This window comes from Thalia democratica, chromosome 3 (assembly GCF_965202585.1).
Source record: "Thalia democratica chromosome 3, ktThaDemo2.hap1.1, whole genome shotgun sequence".
In the NCBI taxonomy this organism is placed as follows: Eukaryota; Metazoa; Chordata; class Thaliacea; order Salpida; family Salpidae; genus Thalia; species Thalia democratica.
Window position 1 is genome coordinate 76,588,976 of NC_139167.1, and position 23,015 is coordinate 76,611,990.

At 24.4% G+C, this 23,015-nt stretch overlaps 2 protein-coding genes across 2 annotated transcripts; one reads left to right on the top strand and one right to left on the bottom strand.

The window, feature by feature from the left end:
* Nucleotides 1-1,870: 1,870 nt before the first annotated feature.
* On the bottom strand, nt 1,871-8,569 carry LOC145832556 (kelch-like protein 25). Its single transcript, XM_082939870.1, has 3 exons — nt 8,472-8,569; nt 3,719-3,957; nt 1,871-3,399 (listed from the first exon to the last, which is right to left on the bottom strand). Exons 1-3 carry the CDS (start codon nt 8,567-8,569, stop codon nt 1,871-1,873), a joined length of 1,866 nt encoding a protein of 621 aa, XP_082795996.1.
* Nucleotides 8,570-21,116: 12,547 nt separating this feature from the next.
* Nucleotides 21,117-22,283, top strand: LOC145832557 (lipopolysaccharide-induced tumor necrosis factor-alpha factor homolog). The gene is made up of 3 exons (XM_082939871.1): nt 21,117-21,182; nt 21,460-21,636; nt 22,098-22,283. The coding sequence occupies exons 1-3, from the start codon at nt 21,117-21,119 to the stop codon at nt 22,281-22,283; spliced, it is 429 nt and encodes a 142-aa protein (XP_082795997.1).
* Nucleotides 22,284-23,015: the final 732 nt, after the last annotated feature.

The window sequence follows — 23,015 nt, forward strand, 5'->3', positions numbered from 1 at the left end:
GAAAATATTACTAAACGAAAAACTAACATATAAAACTGTTCATATTATATGTTAAGTGTAAAGTTTAAAGAGTTTAGCAAGAGTAATTACACTAAAAAGAAGTCAATGAAACATTTGTTAATCTTAAAGTTTTCAATGAGTTGTTTAAAATCTGGAAGTATATTCAAAGTAGATATACTCGAGTATAGTAATGACTGCAGATTGGTGTCAGTAATGTTTGAACGCAGCTTACTTTTATTTATATACATGGTTTAGAATGTTTGTTCGCAAATATATGTAGACCAAACAGAACAAATAACTTCATTTCCATCTTTATTAAATTAACGAACTTTGACTTATTAAGTAGGGCATAAAATCTGTCAAGTTTTTAGGTTTTGAACTTTTCTTTTAGTGTACTGTCACATTGAAGTTTAACAGTTCTAACTTCATATTATCTGGTGCATTTTCGGTGTCAAACGTCAACTATGATGACACAATATCAAATTCTTCTATTAATTGTTGAAAGTCTGCAAAACGACAACCAAACTCATTATCAAGTGAAACTATTGTCATTACTAAGCATAACCATATAATTAATCAAAACGTCATTAATAAAAAAATCAATAGCAGAAAAGAGTGCATACTGTAGTCTTAACTTGAAATATTTTACTAAAATTTAATGTTGAGCAGTTTGACTCATAATAACTGTCAATGTCTAGAAATATTTTTTTTTTCTAAACAAGTATAAAAACAACTCATTACACATCTGGGAAAGACAGCAATTTTTAAAACGTCCATTTTTTTTGAAAGTCATTATGGTAGGTAAGATCATCAAAGTTAGTTTAGCAAACAATTGTTTTTGAATAATTTGAGAAAGGATTACTTCAGCTGACTCGAAACAAAAAAAGATACTTTAACTAAAAAGTGTTTCAAAAAATTTCAAAGCTAATTTTACTAACGTTTTCAGGGTCAAAGTCATACTTTTTATTTTTGAAAATAGTTCTAAAAAGGTTTTGTACAAATTTTGTAATTTTTACATAGGCTGGCCGTAATTAATATAAATTTGGAAAATGCTTAGCGCGCCGAATAATCTATTCGCGGGCCGGATTATTTTTGTCCGCGGGCCGGATTCCATTTAAATTTAAAAAAAGGTTTTGGGGCGGGTCATTTAAACTTCATATGGGTTGAAATTATGCACTAAAATTATATTAAAGCTATTAATGCTATTAAATATTAACATAACTTTATTTAGTACCTTCTAATACATATGATATTAAGATATATTTCAACAGAGCTTCTTTTATAATCATATTTTTTCTATAAAAACATACTGTATCGGTAATTTTATTTACGAAGAAGCTGTAAAATAATTAAAAACATGCTACCGTAAATTAAAAAAAAAATTAAAACTAAGCTTTGTATACGAAATATTTTTTATCGAAAGAAAAGCATAAATCAAATAAAATATAAACTAGATCTATGCAGAAGAATTTAGTAAAATACAAGTTTAAATTTTTCTAACTTTTCAATAACTTAATAAATCAAAAACTGTATATTTTGTTAAGAAAATTTTTTAGATACAAATCAAGTTTTAAAGATGAGCAAATAAAAACATTTTAACTTTACCATGGCATTGTATCAACAAATTAAGTGCAAGCATGTATCTTAAAAGTAGTATGAAGGTTAGCTTAACTGCAGAATTTTATTTTAAGATTACATAAAAAAATTCAAAACATTTAGTATGGGAACAAACGTAATATAAATTAGACAAAGCTTGATAATTAAAATGAAGTTTTAAAATTTCAATTGTCTTTCAAGTATGATACCTGCTATACATTAAAAAACGTCAATAAACATTTCCGGACATTATAGAATTAACAGTTTCTAGACTTTACAGTCGAGGAGCTTTGGTAGCAGAAAAGTCGGTGAGGTGTTTCATTGGTTCACTTGTTTCTTCAGACCATTTCTTCTTTATGACGTCATAATTAAGCACACTTGACAAATCATTTAAATAAACAAACAAATTACTTCCAATACTGAATGATGCGAACGTATTGTACTGACTAGTATCGCGTAGACTCAATGGTGGTTTGAGAACAGTGAACCTTTCAGAGGTGGAATCATAAACCTCGTTCATCTTAGTTCCTCCACCAATTACGAACAGTTTGTTGTGAACTGCAATTGATTGATGATGAACTCTGGTAAAGTTCATATTTGGAAGTCGTTCCCAAGTGTCTTCTATTGGATCGTATGCCTCAACTGTGTTAATAGTTCGATGATTACTTTCATCGTTTAAATTAACCTGAAAAAAGTCGTCGTCTTCATATTGCTTTCCACCAGACACGATTATTTTCTCTTCAAAAACACATGCGGCGGGATTTTCTCTAACTTCGTGCATGGGAGATTTGTATTTCCAAGAACAGTCTTTCGTATCAAACTCTAAACAATAATCTGCTTCATCAACATCATAGTCATACCCTCCGAGCAGGTAAATTTTATCAGCAAAACCGCAGACGGCATAGCACCCTAAGTACACATCATTTGCGTCTTCTATGTTGGCAACTACTTTGCAGTCTTTTGTAAGAAGACTGTACACTTCTACCTCTTGTATAATACGGTCAATATACCAACCGGCGATACCTTTACTGCCGTCCGTACCGCCGAAAATGTAGAAATTTCCCCTAAGATAAACGACTTTGGATCTGCAACGTTTTTCTACTAACGAAGAAACTACCTCAGAATTGTTGAAGCCGTCAGAATGGTTTCTAATTCGCTGTACTTTGTTATCAACAGTTTCAACAACTGAGTTTTTATTTTCAGTAGTCACTGTTCCCTGTTTGAGACCTCCAAAACACAAAGTGTCAAATGAATTGTGACCACAGTATCTTGTTGTTGAGGTCTTGTTTGATTTGTTTTTAGAAAAGTTAGTTTCAGTTAAAATCTCATTTATAGCCAAACAGAAGTCTTTATTCTTTGCAAAAGATAAATCATTTATCAATAGAATCTTTTTTAGGGCATTTCTACCTAACAGCGGAAAACGGATTGTTTGAAGTAACCGTTTTGTAAACTTGCCTCTTTTTTTTATTTTGTGACCAATCCATTCCTTAGCTACATGGTACACATCAATCTCAGAAGTAATTAACAAACTTGATCTTAAAAGTATATTTTCAAGTAAATCTATTTCCATTTGCAAAAATTCAGCAGTCTTATAAATAGCCATCAAGCAGCTATCAATATACTTAAAAGCATATTCACTAGAAGGACAAAATATTTTTGAGAGCTCAAGATGTATACAAATATGTTTATGATTTATCTTCTTTTTTAGAAACTGTATTATTTTATCTTGTTCATTAGCATTCAAAACAAGCTTGTTTAATTGCATGGTTTTGGTGATGCAATACTCTTCCAATTGAAGTTTATCTGTAAAAAATGAAATATAAAATAATATGAATCATTTTTGTAATGTAGATATAGGAGCAGCAGCATAATATTTGGCAATTTTAAAATATTATGCATTAAGTTGCACAAAACACTCTAAAATTAAATTATAATCAAATAAATTCGTAATAAATGTATTCAACTTGTTTAGTTTTTATAAGAAGTTTTTATGAATAACATTTTGTACTTTCTATAATAAAGAAACATTGATATATACTTTAGTTCGGATATTTATTTAATTTCTGCAAAAAAAGTTTAAGTATTAAACACTAGAAGAATCTATAACAAGTCTTTTCCATACCTGTGTATAAATTTTTCTTGCTTACTGTAGAATTTTTAGTGGTGTTGTGTTCAAGTTTTTTCTTTTGTGCTTTTGCCAAACATTTTTCAACAAAGCTACGAATTTTATTTTGATGACTAACACCAGCTTGTTGTTGGCTTTCCAATTTCCTTTTCTTAACATTAGATATTTTCTTATTTCTTTCCCTCAGCCAGTAAGGACTTCGCTTTGACTCTTTTGGGCTCATTAGTTTTGAGTGTCTTAAATTTATAGAATAAAACTGTTGTAACTTCTTTACAGTAGATTAGAGGGTATTAAGGTAAATAAGGGTTAGAATTTTGTTTAATCACTATAAATTATCAACAAAAAGTACTAACATTAATTAAAACTAAAAGTTTTTTTAACTAACAACCAAAATAACATTTAAAGTTAAACCATTTCATATTTATCTTACTTTTAAAAAATATTCAAATAACTACCAGAAAAAAAATATGCCCAAGTAAAAAAAATATCATTGTTCAACTAAGTAAGTTTTTATAAATTTATTTATGTATATATCATTTTCATTCAAATTTTAAAGTTAAATCATGAGAAATATTCATACAACTATAAAACGTTAAAGATTTATTTTTAATTTTTGTTTAAAAGTTGAGCTTTTCAATGAACTATCATCTATTTATAGTATCGACTCTTATACAACTGTACAATGATTAAGGAATCTAAATTATTTAAATATTATAAAATAAAGGAAATATGTATAGTTTCATTATAAACTAGTATTTTCTGAGTTTAAAAGATACATATAATGGTGTTATATTGGTATATAAATCAGGCTTTTCAGATTTTTTGACTTTTCCTGACTTTTTACTAAGTCTTTTCTGACTAATCTAAGTTAAAGTCTTAACTTGACATTACTCTTAAGTACATAACCAAACTGTTGAAACTATCTAAAGCTTTAAACATTTATTTTATACTGATCAAAACAACAGTTTTTTTTTCTGAATTCATTAACCTTACTTTCATTACATCAGTTGAAACATCTGTGTTTGATTGATGTGTTTGCAATAAACTGCTCTATCAGCTAAATATAATCAGACTTAGCATAAATAAGTTCTACAATAACCTAGAAGGTAATAATATCTAATTACAGAAATAACATATCTAAAACATGTACTACTTATATAAATGTTTACTTAGTTTGATAAAATAGTAACTTAAGCAGATAACAAAAATCCTTATAATAAAAATCAGTTTGAAAATAATATACTTATAGATGTGAAAAAATTTATAAAAAGAAACTATAAATCTGTTATAAAAAGTATTTCCTATTATCATTTAGTACAAAGTTTGTACAAATAAAATTACTGTTATTTCTTTAAAAAATTTAACTTATTCTACAAAAAAATTAAAAAAGGCTAAATTAACCATGGCATATACTTTTCTTATAACCTTTATTTATACCTTTCTTATAACTTATTTTCGAATTTAAACAACTTTGAAATAGTTATAAAGAAGTAAAGTTTACACATAAACTTGTTACATAAAATACTAAATTTAGTGCTTAATTACAAAGGACTTAATCAATTCCTTAAAACAAAGACACTTTGATTCTATAATTCTGCAAGATTTACTTTTTATATACAACACAATTTCAATAAGGAAATTTCTTTGCCCTAGAATCTAGATCATTAATACTAAAAAGAATAAGAAAACTGCTTGTTCAAATTGGGTAGTTATTTAAGATGTAAATTTAAAATTTTTGCAGTTTTATAAGGGATATTTCATCAATTTTTACCAGATGAAGACATTGGAAATTAAGTAATTTTAAAAATTTATAGAAATATTTTGCAATTGTAGTCTCAATAAAAATAATTTTTAATTAATTTTTTACCATCTGAAGGCTTTGGAAAATTGAAAATTGGTAATTTTAAAATGACATTATCTAAAGTTTTTTACAAATTTTCTGACTTTTCCTGACTTTTTTTTATAAACCCCTTTTTACCTAACTTTGTAATATTTTTAGTTTTTCGTGGTTTTTACTGATTATCCTGACCATTTTGCTGCCCTGAAAACTCAAACTATTATAGAAATCAATTGTAAAGTCATACATAATTAGATAAATAAAATTGAAAATAGGACTCCAGAACTTTTTAGTTAACTAAAATTGTTTTCTTTTGCAAACTATTGTATAAAAAAATAAAAATCTTAAATAAAGATTAGGAAGATTATGAAAATTTTAATTTTCATACAATGATCTTAAATAAATTGTAGTTGTCAAAAATAAAAACATAAAAAATATAAATTTATTACAATGTTAATAAAATTAAAATTTAAGCCACAAAACTAATAAGTAGAAAAGCTAAAAGTAAAAAAATGAAACTACTATATGTTTTTAATTATCTAATCATTAGGAAATACATAAGAAAAGCAAAAATTGAGTCATGATAAGTTTTTATCCCATATATTATTAGACAATACTTTAACAAAAGCTTTTTTAGCACTAAAACAAAATGAATCAAATACGCACTAATAAAAAGTTTAGGATACAATTATTTTTTAATGAAATAGAGTTTTTTTTATAAAGTTGAGTATAAAAAAGCCAAGTAGAGTTGAAAAATTATTTTTTAATTTTATTAACACATCTTAGTTAAACCTAATCATAATCAAAAAACTTTTAATACTTCTAGGTGTATCTGAAAAAGAAGGATCTTATTAAAATAATTCAGTTCTAGCTTTAATAAAACTTATTAAAAACTGTAAGAAGGTTCATAAACTTAAAATTTTTGACAGAATATATACAAACTTTACTTTTTTTTAACAAATTGGAGTATAACCAATAAAAAGGTTAAACTTATTTATAACATTAATTACAAACATAATAATTAACATATGACAACTTTAGTAGTAATTTAAGGGTTACCAAATTTTTTTGGAAAATTTTCTCCAGGTTTTTTGAAGTACACATTTTTGGGTCTATTGTTAGTTTTAAGTTAAGTTTAAGGTAAGAAACTGTATCAAATAGTATAAAAACATAAAAAAATACTTTATATCTACTTTAAATGTGTTAAAAAAAAACTTTTAAATGATGACAAACTTTTTATCTTTATGATAGATTTTTTGAGTCAGTTCGAAATTTTACTTGTTAACATGTTAAAATTTCAGGTTTTTTTTTAGTTTCTCAAATTCCAATTTTTTTTCCAGGTTTTTTAACCTGAGTTGTCAAACTCTATGTTTTTTACAGGTTTTTCTAGGTTTCAAGGTATTTTGGCAACCCTAATCATTCACAAATTAGAGTCTATCATTATTTCAGACAACTATGCTTAAATGAAATTGTTCAAGTTTTAAGGTACAAAAAACAACTTATAAAATTACAATCAAGCTGTGTACGGTAATAGTAGAAAACTGTGCAGAGAGTTAATACACTTCTACATGTTTTCTTTATTAAGAGCACTAAAAGCATATAACCTTTATTTAATATCAATATATAAACAATGTCTATGATAGAATTTATTATTTAAGTTCTGCTATTATTCTAAGCTAAACATATTCAAGTTTTTCTATGACTTTTTTTTCTAAGAATATTTTTGTGTTGTTTTACTCTTAAAAATACTATTTCTTATACCTCACTTAACTAAGATAAATTTTATTCTTATGCTCAAAATTGTGACTAATACATTATTTGATTTTTCACAAATTTTAGCTAAATAAATATTAAAACCATTGGCCTTATTACTTTATTGTCGCTTAGTTTTAGCTTATTTGTACAAAATAAGCATTAAATCATTAATACCTTTTTTTTAATTAACTTGAAGAAAATTATAAGATAAATAAAAAAGGATAACTGGTTACTTATCCGTAATCATTCCAGAAAGTCACTAAACTATAATGGGTGGCTTGGCGTTTAGCCAACAGATCCTTCGCTCTACTGAGCACGAAAGATAGCTTTTTTAAATGAGGTAAAATCGTTCAACCGTATAAATTGATGCTAACAGCTAAACAGTAAAACACAACATAAATTTTTATGAGTGAAATAATAAAATTTTATAATATTTGAATTTATAAACAGTAGTAATGGTAACACAGTTAACAGCACATAGATAAAAAAAATTGATGTTAATCGAATCTAAGAATGTGATAATAGTGTGAACATTATAGTATTTTAAGTCCATTTGTTTAGTTGAAGTTCTCATTATTTATAATAGATATTTAGTTAATATATATCCCAGTTTATATATAGTTAATAAATTTAGATAATACATAGCATTTAAAAGCTTAAGGTATATACCATAAAAGTATTTTTATTGTAAACAACTTTAGTTATTGATAGTGATTAGTTAAATAGTTATATATGAACTCTGTTCTGCCAAAGTTTCAAATTTTGTATTTATTCCAACAGACTTACAGGTAACACTTAGGTTTTCATTTAACACCTAGTGTTAAATTTTCTTTACAAAATTGATTGACCCCTCTCTATAATAGCCTTAGTAACAGTTTGTTTGTTTCTTGGCTCATACAATTTAAATTTGCTTTTATGAAATCATTTAAAGTATATTGCTTTAAAAAAGATGGAGGATATCTACTTTTAGTTAATTTTAAATTTCAGTAAGGTAATTTCAATCAACCCTGTTTTAAATCAGCAGAGCTAATCTGATTCCTCTACTGACTTGTTTAAAAAACAACTTTTAATGAAACAAAAATTTTAGACTCAAAATTTTTTGAGTCAAAAGGTGAATATCAGCAGTGGTGGGCCAGGCAGATCACCAATTACAAAAACATGGCCTTGCTGGGGTTTGAACCCACACTGGTCGAAAAACGGTGTTTTACAGCCATGCGCTTAACTGCTCGGCCGTCGGGGCTTGCAATGCGGATCATATTTAGCTTATATAAACTTTATAATTTTGGAAATTTTTCACAAATTTCTGCACTGCAATTATAAACTTAGATGTAAGTTCAAGAAATATATGCTAAACTTATAAAGTTTATGTCTATTTTGCTAATATAACAAGAAAAAAAATATTTATAAAGCAAACATGAGATACAAACTTATTTATTTTTAAAATAACTTGTTTACAAAAACTTTAAAAGGTTCTTTTGTGGTTGTTTAAGCCTAAAAGTTCATTTATTGTAATTTTTTTTATTAAACATGCTCAACTTACATTTTTTAACTAGTTTTCGAATTTATGTGATAAAAACCTCTACTTAGGACGTTTTAAAAGTTTTTTTGTATTTTTTTACCTAAAAGTTTGTACTTTGTAAGATTATCTTTTTTATAACTGCTTACCAAACCATTTTAAATTGTTTATTGTCATAGAAAATTATATTACCTATACAAACTGTTATAAAGTTTAATTGCCTAACGGATCATTGAACTATCTGAATTGTAAAATATCTTGTCAATAAGGATTGTAGCCTATAGGTAGAAATTTTTATGAAAATTTATTTTTTTTGTTAAGTACAATAATTGATTTGTTTTTTCATAAAACTTTGTTTAAGATAACTTTAAGGACGCTTTAATTGTGTTTTTGTTTCTGTTAAAAAGTTTATTTATTTTAAGTTTATTTACTATACCTGCTTAAACTACATTTATATTATTTTTTGTAACTTTTGTGCTAAAAACTTCTACATAAGAGTTTTATAAGCGTTTTTATGTTTTTTGTTACTAAAAAGTAGATTTATTAATTTTTTTTTATAAAACTGTAAACTTAATATTTAAACTGTCTGTCTAATTTATGTACTAAAACAATATTTTAGAATTTTAGATACTATAACTTTGTTTTCGTGTCTATTAAACGTTAAAAATACATTTTTTCTCTACTTAAATTGCCTATAAAGCCATGCCTCGTCCAATTACTGATCTTAAATATATACAAAAGGGTTCTACTAAGGACGTTTAAACGGTTTTTCGTGTTTATTTTAACTGAAAGACTAATTATTGAAAACATTTATTTGAAACTTTAGAAACTATTACTTATAACTACTAAAAATGAGTTCTAGTTATTACGTTTAATTTATTTTTGTTTTTATTTCAAACATTTTTTTTTGTTTTTTAAATTGATCAAATTCTAACCTTTAAATCTATAAATTTGTTTTATTACGTTTAAACAGTTTCTTTAATGTTTTAAGAGAAAAAGTATATTCGTTTACCAGTTTTAATCATTTTTATATCTAAAAGTCTAAACTCTTTTCAATATAAAATTTGTTATTATACTATAAGTAAGTAAATGCTACTTTTTATTAGTTTATATATAAAAAAGAAACAATTAATAAGTTGATATATGTGAAAATATCCCTTTGTGTAAGGAAATTAATTAAAAAAAAAATTAGTTTATGCTTTTATTAAAATTATTTTAAAATCGTGTAATTTTATTTTACGATAAATGTACAAAAATTATAAAAGTATTAGTTTAAAACTTTTAGATCACTATTATAAGTTTTATTAAACAACAATCATTTTATCTTAATATTTAATTTATATATAAAATAGTTTTTGGATAGGTAAGGTTGATTTTTACATGTAATTTTTAAACAAAATAATATTTTATTAGATATTTTAACCTCAAAACAACATAACTAATTTGTACAAATAGTAAAAAATAGATAAAGTATAGTGTAAGAATACAGTAAAAACCACTTGAAAATATGCCTGTTTAAAACTGATATTTGAATTTGATTTATCCAACTTGCATTGGTTTCATCGCTATTTAACTATTTACGATAATGAACTTTCATATTAGATAACAGTAGGCTTTTTTAAACGTTGAACACTTTCTTGAAAAAAGCTATCTTTTGTGCTCAGTAAAGCGAAGGATCTGTTGGCTAAACGCGAAGCCACCCAACTATAATTGATATTTTGTGGTTACATGCTTCACTGATCAGCGAAAACTCTCTATTTATTTTATAGATTTTAGAATGTGCAGATCTCAAAAAAAATTGTGTGGGACTAATTAAAACATACTCAACTATCCTTAAAAAACAAGTTTGTTTAATTATTCAAGTGTGAAGTTGTGATTGAAAACAAACAAAAGTTTTTACGCCTCAGTCTACAATTGACATAAAAACTATAATAATTTTGAAAACTTTGAGTTTAACCATTTAACAACATAATGGTTTTCTTAGGTAATACATAAATCACTTTAAAATTAAACTTGATTTCATAGTACAAATTTAAAAAAAATCATAAATTGATTGTAGCGATATTATAAAAATTTTTATGTCACGTGATTACAACCGAAAACGAACATAAAACTGACAACTTAATTAGAAATTATTTGGAAGAAATAAATATATTTAATGCACTATGTTACAAAAACCTCAATAAACCTCTAAACAAATTTTAAACAATCAATAAAATTTAACATTTTCACTGTTTTTTATGTATCTTTTTTCTAAAGTTAAATTTAATTTAGTTTTACTTATAGTATATTAAAAATTCGATAATTAATCAATAATTTTTTAAAAACATTTGATTAATAATATTAAGTGTTCTATTTTTTATATAGACAGCGGTTAAAGTAGAGTAATTACTTTCAAAACTGTAAAAAACATATTTTTACAAAAAAAATTAAACTAAGTTATAAATGGTACTTTATGTCTTTTCTATAACATTTAAAATGAATACATTTCTTACTATACAGAACATAATACATATGGTAAATAAAACAGTTAATATTTGTTAATTTTGAATTGATTATTTATGCAGTAGGTTGTACTATACTTAGAGTTTGTAAAGTAAAAAAGTATTTTTTATTTTGTAACATTATACATTTAACGTTTTTTTTATAAATCTTGCAATATTTAAAACAGCATTATACAAAAGTAAAAGTTAAGTTAGAACTTTTAAAAATCGTATTATTAGTTTTTAGTTTATTTTTAAGTGTGAAATCACTGTTTTTACAACAAGTATAAGATTTTTTATAGTATGTTTCTACCTTGAGTTAGACTGTAATATTGTATATTGAAATATATGATATATATAGCCATAGTTGTTTGAAAAACGACTTTGCAAAGTTTAAGTTTGCGCAAATTCTATTAACAAAATCTTTTGGATTGTTTTGACTTTAAAACATAAATTTCTTAAACTAAAACAATCAACTAAAACTTAACAAAAAAATTAATTCAATAGTTATAATGTATAACAACATCTTATACCATAGTTATTAAAACTTATAGAGTTAAGTAAAAATTAAAACGGTATGTTTAAAAAAAAACATAATATCAAACCTATATAATATGAAAAAATAAAGTTTAGTAGAAGCGTTAATTTATTTTTACTTAATCAATAACAGATAAAGTTACAAATGAAGAGATAGAAAGCTAAATACTTATTGATTCTTTTGATTTAATTTATTTTAATTGATTCATTTGTTGTTCACAAAGTTTGATATTTACTAAATAATAAAGAAATAAACCATAGAGAATAAAAACTATCGTAAGGATTCATGCAACCAAAATTAAAACAATGTTTTTGTTGTACAAGTTTTATTTTATTTTAAATCATATAAAAACGCTTTAAAGCCATTTTTGAAATTAGAAAAAAAATTTTGTATCTAGTTGAATAGTTTTATAATAGTACTCGTCTAGTTTTAACAGAAAATTTAGCTTTTTTAAATGCTAAAATCTTAATTATTTGAACCCTAACGCTTATTTAAGAAATTTCGTGAAAACCGTTGTAAATAATATTACAAATACGGAAGTCAAAACAACATTAATCGTGAGTAGCAATTAATATCAATATTTCATGAGTTGTCTATTTAAACTTTAAAGAATATTAAAAAACCTTTAAATAAAATAAAAATTGCATGTGTGTATACTGAAGGGGTGAAGTTTGCATTAGAATTAAACTTAAGTGCTTAAAAGTAATACAAATATTTATCGCAAAACACTTCTTTCGCTAAGGAAATAAGCATGTACGGTTTTGAATACTTTTTTTTAAATTCAATCATTTAGAATTTCTGAAAAGGTTACGCAAGAATAATTATGTTTTATTAAGATCCATTTAAAAAAAAAAGTTTTAAACACTTGATAATCAATCATAAATTTAAATGCTACAGGCATTGTAATTTTAATTATTGCTACTCAAAACATTACATCAAAATACTTGAAAATCTATACATGTAGCTAAATAAATTTTGTTAATACATCTACTAGTAACTAAGTTAATTAAAAAAAAATTCATATTAGTACGTAGTAAAAGTTATAAAGTAATAAGTTTTTGCATAATACAACAACTTTAATATTACTTTATAATGTTAAAATGCATTACTAAAACTTCTCTTTATTTTTCTCTTTTGGTTTACAATTTGATTAATGGGTATTCTTACACAAATCTAAAGCTAACTTATATATTTTTACAGTAAATGAAAACGTTATTAGTTTTCGTAGTTAGATATTCATAATTTTGTATTAGTTAAAGTTGGTTTAAAAAAACAGCGAAAACACACTGAAACTCTCATTTTATTTTTCTCATCGAATGTTAAACAGCAAAATCAATAATAGATAAACGTTTTTATACAACTTAAAAAAATTCTAAAATATTATTTAAATCTAGTGTAACTGAAGTAAATTATTATATTATATTTTTTTTATAAAAGTTTATGTTTTTAATAATTTATTCTAAATACAACTTTAATTCAGTGAAGCTTTCTTAATCAAATCATTACAAGTACTACTTACTTTCTTTGTTTGAAAAAATAAGTTAAAACTTTTGATAAACATAAAGAAAATTTTGTTCTTTTTACATTGATAAACATAAATAAATACATGTGTTTCTACAATTAACTTTAAAGTTGTAAGATAATTTTACAACTATTTTAAGTAGAAAAAAATCAGTTCTAAACAATTTTTTTGCAAAACTTCTAATCAAAACAACCTACAAAAGTTCTAACAGATGACATAATTAACTTACAGTGCACAAACTGTTCTAAACAAATTTATAAGTACTCAAAGTGCAATAAATAAGTTTATGAATTAAAATTAGCATAAAAATAATTATCGTAAAACAATTAATAAATGAATGCGAACTTTTTTTATCGTAAAATTTGTAAGCTCAAACCATAAAAGCAGCTTTATTAAATAGCAAGCGACTTAATCTTAAAATTTTCATGTTAAAAAGTGCTCTAATAAAATATTATTTATTATTTTTTTTTTAACGTGTAATATCATTAACTTTTTCTTCAAACGTTTACTGCAAAATTTCTCTGAGATTCTTTATTTGCAATCACAACACGAAGTCTGTACATCAGATAAACTAAACAACAATGAACAAACGGAACTACAAAAAAAGTTCCACATAAGGAACAAATTACTGATGTAACTGGATCATTAACCCAATCTAAGACTTTATAAATTGGCGGGTATGACTGGCTTACTGCTAAGGTAACAGTTATAAAAACAACTGAGAACAAAACTGGCTGGTAGAAATGCAATATTCTAATTGGTATTTTCACTAAAAATATTTCAATAATTGACATGACACAACAAATAAGATGGACGTGAATTGTGACACTAAATAAAACTGTTTGTTTGTTGATAAGGTCACTTGCTTGTCCTATCCAGTAAAGAATACAAATTACAATGCTGCTAGTAGTTGATATATTCAATAAAATCCATCTTGCTTGATTTGTTTTGCTTATACTGCTGCTTATCTCTAAAAATGAAAAATATAAGTTTTAAATTATGCAAAAATGTTTAATTTTTAAGATTTAAAACATTTTTTTTTTATTACATCTTAAGTTTTATTACAGTATTAGTTTAAGTTTTGATGGAATTCTTGTAACTTAACTTTAATAGTTAACATTTGTGTAAACCATTTTTCTGTATTTAACTACTAAGATGAATAACTTAGATAAATTTTGTAGATCGTCTCACTAAAAAGAATGTTTTAGCATTAGTTAATTTTAAGGTGTTTTAATTGAAGTTAACGTTTATTAAAAGAATAGCCAAGTATTAACATAGTTATGTACTATAATAGTATCTTACTTACCTTAAGTACATTTTGTATAACTATACAGATAAATTTTAAAAACAAATTATGAAACTTGCTAAATACCAGTAAATGTGTGTAAGTTTAAAATTAGAATAAACACAAATCTCAAATAAATAAAAGCTAGCGACGTCTGCAAAGATTAAAAAATAAATTAAAAATAATAAAACAGAGAGTTTATATTTTTTATTCCATTTGAAAACAATTATATCTTATCTTATGTTTAAGTTTGATAAGACTACACACCTAAAACAAAAGTCATTAGTAACTTATATTTCTGGATGTTTTTAATATATTTTTATAGTCAAATCAAGTACAGTAACCTCTCGCTTATTTACGCACATTGTGTCCACAAAAAAACTGCGTAAAGATATGAGAGATCGTAAAGAAACGAGAGGTACCAAATATACTCACTATAATGGCTGTTTTTTGATATTGCTTCTAGTTAAAAGCAGACTGGGCACTTTCCCACTATTAACTATTTGTTTACTTCATTTATGAATATGAAAACAACAGATAAAACTATACATATATTAAAAAAAGGATTTGAATTTCTATAAAATAATAATAATACGAGTAGAAATACTTATACTTTTTTAAAAATAAATATAAATTATCTTTATCTTTATTTATATGTGACATTTATATTCTATTCTACTTAGCAAATTCAATTTATAATTAAGCATTTCTTTACAATTATAAAATGGTTTTTATTAATATATAGGGCAAGACTGCTGTTTTATTTCTTTGTGTTTTAAACTCTCATTATTTCATTATACTTTCATTATTAAACACAGTTGGGTTTGTTTTAGAATTTTGATTTAATCTCTTATTGTTAACAAAATTTTTGATATACTGAGGTATAACTAAATATGTATCAATTAGTCAAGGAACAAAAATTTACAAAGTCTAAAGATATAGAGAGGTGTGTTAGCATTCAAAAACATATTTTAATTTAAAAATATACATTAAACGTAATTTGTGCAATATTGGAAAAAAATAAAAATTTTATTTTCTGAATTTTATAGAATTCTGAAATGCGTAACTAAACGAGAGTGCGTAACGTCACGAGTGCGTAAAGATCCGAGAGGTTACTGTATTTAAGACGATATCAAGGATTTAGTACAAAATTAATTAAAACTTCAACATAAAGTAAACAATATTGTTGTTTTAATAACTATAAAAACAGTTTAATGTCCTTAAAATAACATCTTTTTATTAAATATATTGTGCGTGAATTAACATAAAGTATTTCTGATAAGTGATAAAATAATTTAGATACTTAAGCCAAACTTCTATTATGTTTAATAACTTCATAAAAAAAAAGATAATTTTTAATAACAAAAATAAAGCTTACTTTCTCTTTTCGGCTCAAAGCTCAAGTTTTTCTGGTTTTTCAAAATTTCCATGAAAGCGGTAAGAAAACTGAGACCTGCATTTCAAAAAGACATAATAACAAAAGATTAAATTTATAAAAGGCAGTCTCATAACAGCTTGTGGTAAATATATAAAGATGTAATAGATAGCAAAACTTTCATACAAACACGTTTGTGTGCATGAGTATAAATACTTTTAGAAAAATATGTAGCCTCGCACGTTATGCTTTAAGAGAAATTTTTAAGCTAAAGTTTACCTAGTACTAACAAAAACTTAGTTTGAAAAAACTTTAGTACTTAAATATAGACTGTTACTTATTTTATAAATCGAAAAGAATAAAAAAAGATAAAAGAAGCATTAATGGTAGTATTTTGAAAATTATAACTTTTAAAACTTAATCATGCAAATTAAAACTGACAAAAGTAAATACATTGTACAATTTCAACCCAGTTACTAATGTACATAAAGTAGTATTTATCTTCGTTTGTAATGAAATCTACCATCAGCCAAACAACCGAATATGACATCATAAAGTTCCGGTAGCAAATATAAATCCACTGCTTGTCAGACCACTGCAAAATACGTATTTTAGTTGGTTAAATTGAGTTTTTAGACGGCAACTTTTTAACTCTACATTAAATAAGTTTGCATTTTCCCCTTAAAGTAACCGCAAAGAGATAAACGTGTGAATAAACTTTAAAATAAAGTTTAAAGTATTTAATCTAATTTAAAAACTACAATAAAAACAGAAATAATGAATTTATTTAAAATCTTAACGAGAGTATAAAACCTTTTGTTTTGTGAATTTTAATTATTTACACTAACTATAAACAAGTTGCAGTAATGACATCGAAAATTTTTGATAATACCTGCTTCCTGATAACGTTTCGACAATTATAAAATGTTAATGACCTAATAAACTAACATATGGTTAGCATTAACTTTCACACCAAAAACTTTATTACCTAAAACTGATTAAATCACTTTGTAATTATTGATAAAAAGATTTACCTGCAATTTTATGAATATCCTGTTTTTACTGAGAAACTAAACTATTAAAGTAATTAACATTTACTTTACCATTCTGAACTTATGAAAAAAGTACTACTAAAACTTATCAGTAAATTTAATAGCAAACAAACTCTGTAAACACTTGTGTAAATTTTACCTGTAACATATTGAATTTATCATTTTGTACTGCATAGTTTGTTGATAAACACTTCAGCTGAAACTCTTGATGCAATTGAAAAGTATGTTTATTATTCATTTTGTAGTTAGACATTAACTGTGCTTAATCATAAGATCTGACAGTTATTAGAATGTGTTTGTTATGTTTAACGTATTTATATTAATTTATTTTTGTTTTCCTATCTTTCTTATTAAACTATACTAAAACCATACTATTTATTGCAATTAATTAAATCTGTTAGTTTTAAGTTGATTAAGTGTTTTAAAATTTATTGTTGTTTTAAATTCATTCTTGATTTTTAAATAACTTTATTAAAAGCAGTAAATAAAATTATTAAAAAAAAAATGTTTGTTAGCTTTTAACCCTTCAAAGATTAAAGAATTAAAAACTTTGTAGAAGATAAACACTAAAATTACACTAATTTTTTTTCTTATTCAAAAAAAGTTTTGATGAAACTTATATACTAAAAAGATACTTTTGTTCAATGTACTTAAAAGTAAGTTAAATTTTGTTAAAGATTTAAGCTTAGACTATATTAATATTTGTGTGTTATTAAACAAATTTTGAGTTATTTTTAAATACAACTTTTTAAGTAAATATATTATTATTCGAAAGCTTAACTTTTTGCAAATGTATGTAAATTATAAAGTAGCAGTAATTTTACTTTAATAATCAAAAAGCTAGTTGAACTAAAATCTTAATTGATAAATCATATTAAACTAAGCTAAATCGTTTAAGTCAAACTAATAAAAAAATACTATCTTAAACTTTTGTTTTTACAACTCTTTTACACTTTATACTATATCAATTTATACTATATCATATTATATCACTAAAACATACTTAGTAATGTAAATCTAGTATTTTTTTGCATACTTTTAAAGCTGATAAAAATCTAAAACTTAAACAAAAAACATAAGTTGTACTGCTTAGAGTAACTTTTTCAGTTTACTTTGTCATTTACTGTGATTTAATACTTTTGAAATTTGTCTCAAACTAAACGTATGGGAAAAAAGAAACATCTTTTTGCGAGAAAAAAAAAATTGTAAAAAAACAAATACAGCTCACGAAAAGTAATAAAACTTATAGTTCAAACAAAAAAAGTAGTTAACAAACCTTAAAATGTAATTAAGAAATTAGTTAAGACTACTATTAAAGTAATACAAATTAGCTATTCGTTCGCAAATTAAATTTAATTATCTACAGTAACAAAATTACTTCTGCTCACGAATTAAGTAGTATTGCTCAAAAATTAATTAAAAAACTTTAAAAGACTATAATTAATAAATAATTAATATTTTTTTTTTTTTACCGATTCGTATAAACGTTAAGTGTGACGAAATAAATACTTACACCTGACAAAAAACTTAATTACAATAAAACACTGTAATTTTCTTTTACTTTTTTAACGTAATTTGAACATGTACTTAGAGTTTAAAATTAATGATTTTAAACAAGTTAAAACACCAAATTTTACAAATAAAATAAGTATTTTTTTATTACAAATGAACTATCACTATACTAATATTTTTCCTTATGAAAAAACTTTTGTTTTTCACTAGTTGATCTTTTTTTTTGCATGTAATTCAAAGAAAATAAGATAAAAGTTATTAATAAGGGTGTAGTTTTACCATTAAATTTTTTATTGAAAGAATTATTTAACAAGATTTATATAGTTTATTTTTAGCTATATTTATAGTAAAAAATTGATTGCAAATATAATATAAACATCAAAATGACTTTACGTGACATGGTAAAAACTTCTATATAACACTAAATAAAGGTTTAATTAATAACTAAAGCTGTTAGATTTTTTCTTTATTACTTTTGTATTTTATAAACCCTTCAAGAGTTGATTATTTCAATCGTGTAAAGTACATTTACGCTGTTTATATTTTAAAACAGCACCATTGAGTTATGATAAACAATTTAAAAGGTTAAAAAAGTTTACTTTACGATTTTTGAAATGTTTGGTCATTTATTGCTGAAAACTTTAATTTTTCAAAAGACCAAGATAAAAACACTCAAGCTTCTAGCTAATATTAAATGATGTTTTTTTGAATATTAACAAAACTTTAGTTTTTTTGAATGTACTTTGTTTTGTAACATGTTTACATACCAAATAAATTAACATGCTTTTTTTCATACTTTTTGATTAAAGTCGTGCAAAAGTTTAAATTTTGACGTAAAGTCAAAATTTTTTACAAAGTATTTAGACTCGTATGAACTTTGTACTATTTGTTTAATATTTTTCCTACCATATATTTTAAAGTGATCATATTCAAATTTCCACCAAAAACCAAAAAAACTGTATAACCAATAAATAAGAAAACTATTAGTAAAATGTTGTGTTGAAAAATTTTTAAAGATTAAATAATAAAAGCTATTTTAGATAATATAAACTTATGTTATAAATCTAGTTTGTTCATTATTTGCAAAATTTAAACTTAGAATTATTAAAAGTCAGTTTGTTCTTTTAATTACGTGTTAGAAAAAGATAATTTGCTTTACTTGGTTTCAAAAGCTTTTTTTTAACTTAATTTTATAAAAAGGTATTCTTTTTACACACAATGATTTTTTATAATTTTTGTTTACTCAGATATAGAATAAGTTTTTGCAAGAATTTTACAATAAATTTATTTTTCAAATGTACTTTTAGTTCTACTGTTTCATAAAAGCACTTGAGTGCTTACAGTTAGAATGTACTTACTATTTAATTAAATATATTTAAAATATTATAGTTAACTATTTCAATACACTTTTTTTCTGTAATACATTTATCGTATAGAAATTCGTTCATTAATTGTCAAATTATCAGTTGAATATGTCATTTTGGTTATTGAACATATTTTAAGATATTAGTTCTAAAATGTTGTTATACTTTCATATTATTAATAAAACTAGTGCTTTGTTACCTTTTCTTATTTCTGCAAAACTTTCTTACAGCTTCTAAAAATTGTTAACTTTGCTTACAGGAATTTAAAACATAACTTTGACTTTTTTATTTTGGTAAACAGTATTTAAAGACATCTTTTAAATTAAAAGTGATGTTGTTAATTATTGTTTGCTTATTTTATTTAAAATATATACCACAACACTATACCGTAAATTTGTGCTAAAACAAACTAACGATAAAAGAAAATTTGTTACGTAAAAACTTACTTTGAAAAAATTAATTAAAGTTTAAATTTTGTTTCAAACAACACAAAAAAAAATTCAAATACTTTTTGTAAATAAAAGTTATTTTTATCTTAATGCATGAATTATACATAAAAAGCTAAAAACAATTTAAACGACTGTTAAGCACATGATAACTCAACTTTTGTTTTTGTTTACTATTCTATTGGTTAAAATTCTTTGGTTCGTCTCTTCTATTTTATACTGTTTTACGCGTTCTACCATCCGCGCTGTATAATGACTGTAAAAATCATTTTTTAATATAATTTTTATGTTGATAATTATATATTTGCATATTTAATTTTAGCGGTAGTAGAAAATTAAAAATCAAGAGTGTTTTTTCTAAGAAGATTAAATAATAATACATACTGAATCTTACAACAAATGTAAAAATATGTTAAGTATATCACAACAAAATTGTCGTGATTTTTAATAAATTTTGTATAAATTTGCATAAACTTATGCTTAGCAACAAAAATGACGTAAGTTTTCATACTTTTAAAGATAGTTTTGCAATTTTTTTTCAAAATCAAACAGCAGCTTTAATGTAGCTTGCTTTGAAATAAAAACTTAAAAGGTTAGTTTTTTATGATAATTTCATTAAATTAGTGTGACAAAATGAAAACTTTTTAATAATGGTTTAGTTTTTAAAGTACCCAGAATCAACTAGAATACAGATAAATCATTAAAACAGAATGCCAAGACGTCGGAAGAAATATTCAAGAAATAATCGAAATGATTTACCACCTTCTTACTCACAAGTTAGTTTTTAATTTATTTAATTAAATTAAACTTTATGTGAAAACTATTTTAAACTTTTAGTTAAAAAGTTTGAAATAAATCAAAAATGAAATGCTCACAGCGTGTAAAGTTTTAATAAGCGTAGAGTAAAATAGTTGTCAATTTTAGAAACTTATATACTTGACATCCATTGTTTTTGTCAACACATTTTAGTTTAACCAGAAATAATTTTTAATGTCCAAATTCATTTGAAAGATATTAGTTTTTACTTTTAACTTACAATCAATTTTCCAACAGATAAACATCGGTTACGTGAGATTGGAAGAACCAACTTCCGATCACCACGACAACAGAAATGACGTCATTCCGATTCGTCCAATCACGAGGCGGGAAGGTGTGATAATTTCGGCGGGAGAGCCAATCAAAATAATCACAAGCGAACCCGTTACGCTCCAGTGCCCTTACTGCAGTTCGGTTAGATTGTTTGAATAATAGTATTCTATTACTATAAGTTGCTGTAAACAAACAAGTGTAAATATAAAGTTATTAGGTTAAGTAGATCCATATTAACATTGATGTATCGTCAATATTCAAAATAATGTTTTAAATAAACTTTATGTTTTTGCTTAGAAATAGTAAGATCGAAAGATTAGATGAAAAAAATATTAATTGTACTAATATAAAAGTAGTTTAATAGTTAGTAATGAAGTTCTTATATGTGAATGAACGAGAAGATAGATTCTAGTAAAAATTTATAGGATAGGAAATCGTCTTTATTTTGAATAATTATCATGCAACTTCTTTATTAGTATATTTATTTACTAATTTCAAAAATTAACTAACAAATTTAACAAACAGCAACTTCAAATAGACCTTTTAGAAATTGTATAACTGTATGTATCTGAAAACCATGTTCACCTATTTCATTGTCACAGATAATTCAAACAGAAGTAGAAACAAAAGTAGGGAAGAGCGCTTGGTTGTCATGCGCGTTGGTTGCCATGACGGGATTGTTGCTAGGCTGCTGTCTGCTGCCATTTTGTATGAATGAAACCAGGGATGCAGTCCATAAGTGTCCCAATTGCCAACAAGTAATAGGGAAGTATGAACCCGTTTGGTAAAATGTTTTGCTTTTTTTTTCAATGATTCAGCCAACATTGCATGAAATAGGTGAAGATTCCCGCGTAAAAACTTTGAATTGTTTTCACCAAGTTTGTGAATCAATTAATTTTTTTCTACTTGAAGATGAACTTAACAAGGTTGAATGAACAAATAATGAGTTGAGAAAAAGCCTAAAAACCGATGTTAATAAATAAAAAAAAGCTAATTGAAAATAAATAAATTGTTCACTGAATAAATAAGTTTTTAGGTTCAAATAAATAAACTTTCAGTATGATTGGAGCTTGTTGTTAAGTTGTGAGTTGAGTTCAAAGGATTGTTCTAAATATTTAACTAATGTTGAGGAAATGAGACTTTTTTAACAGTAATATTAAAAGTGATATCAGGGGTTCTATCAAATTAGAAGTTTTTACTCCGCCTACTCAAAAGTCGTTTTCATTTGAAATTTTTGCAAAAGAAGTAGCTATAAAAAAAAACAATAAAAGATTTTAACAACATTAAAAACAACAATGAATAAGTTTTAGAGTAGGCGTATAAGAGTTGTAGTTACCTTTTTACTCCAAACTTTTATACTTGATCGCTTCAAAGTAAGAATTTTTCAGAAGAAAAGGTTTACAGAGTGCAGAAACAATGTACTAAATTCGTCTAAGTTTAATAACTTTTATACATGAAACGCCACAGATGTCGTTGATTGTGTTTTTTGCACAAAGTTTAAAAAGAAAACTTTACATAAC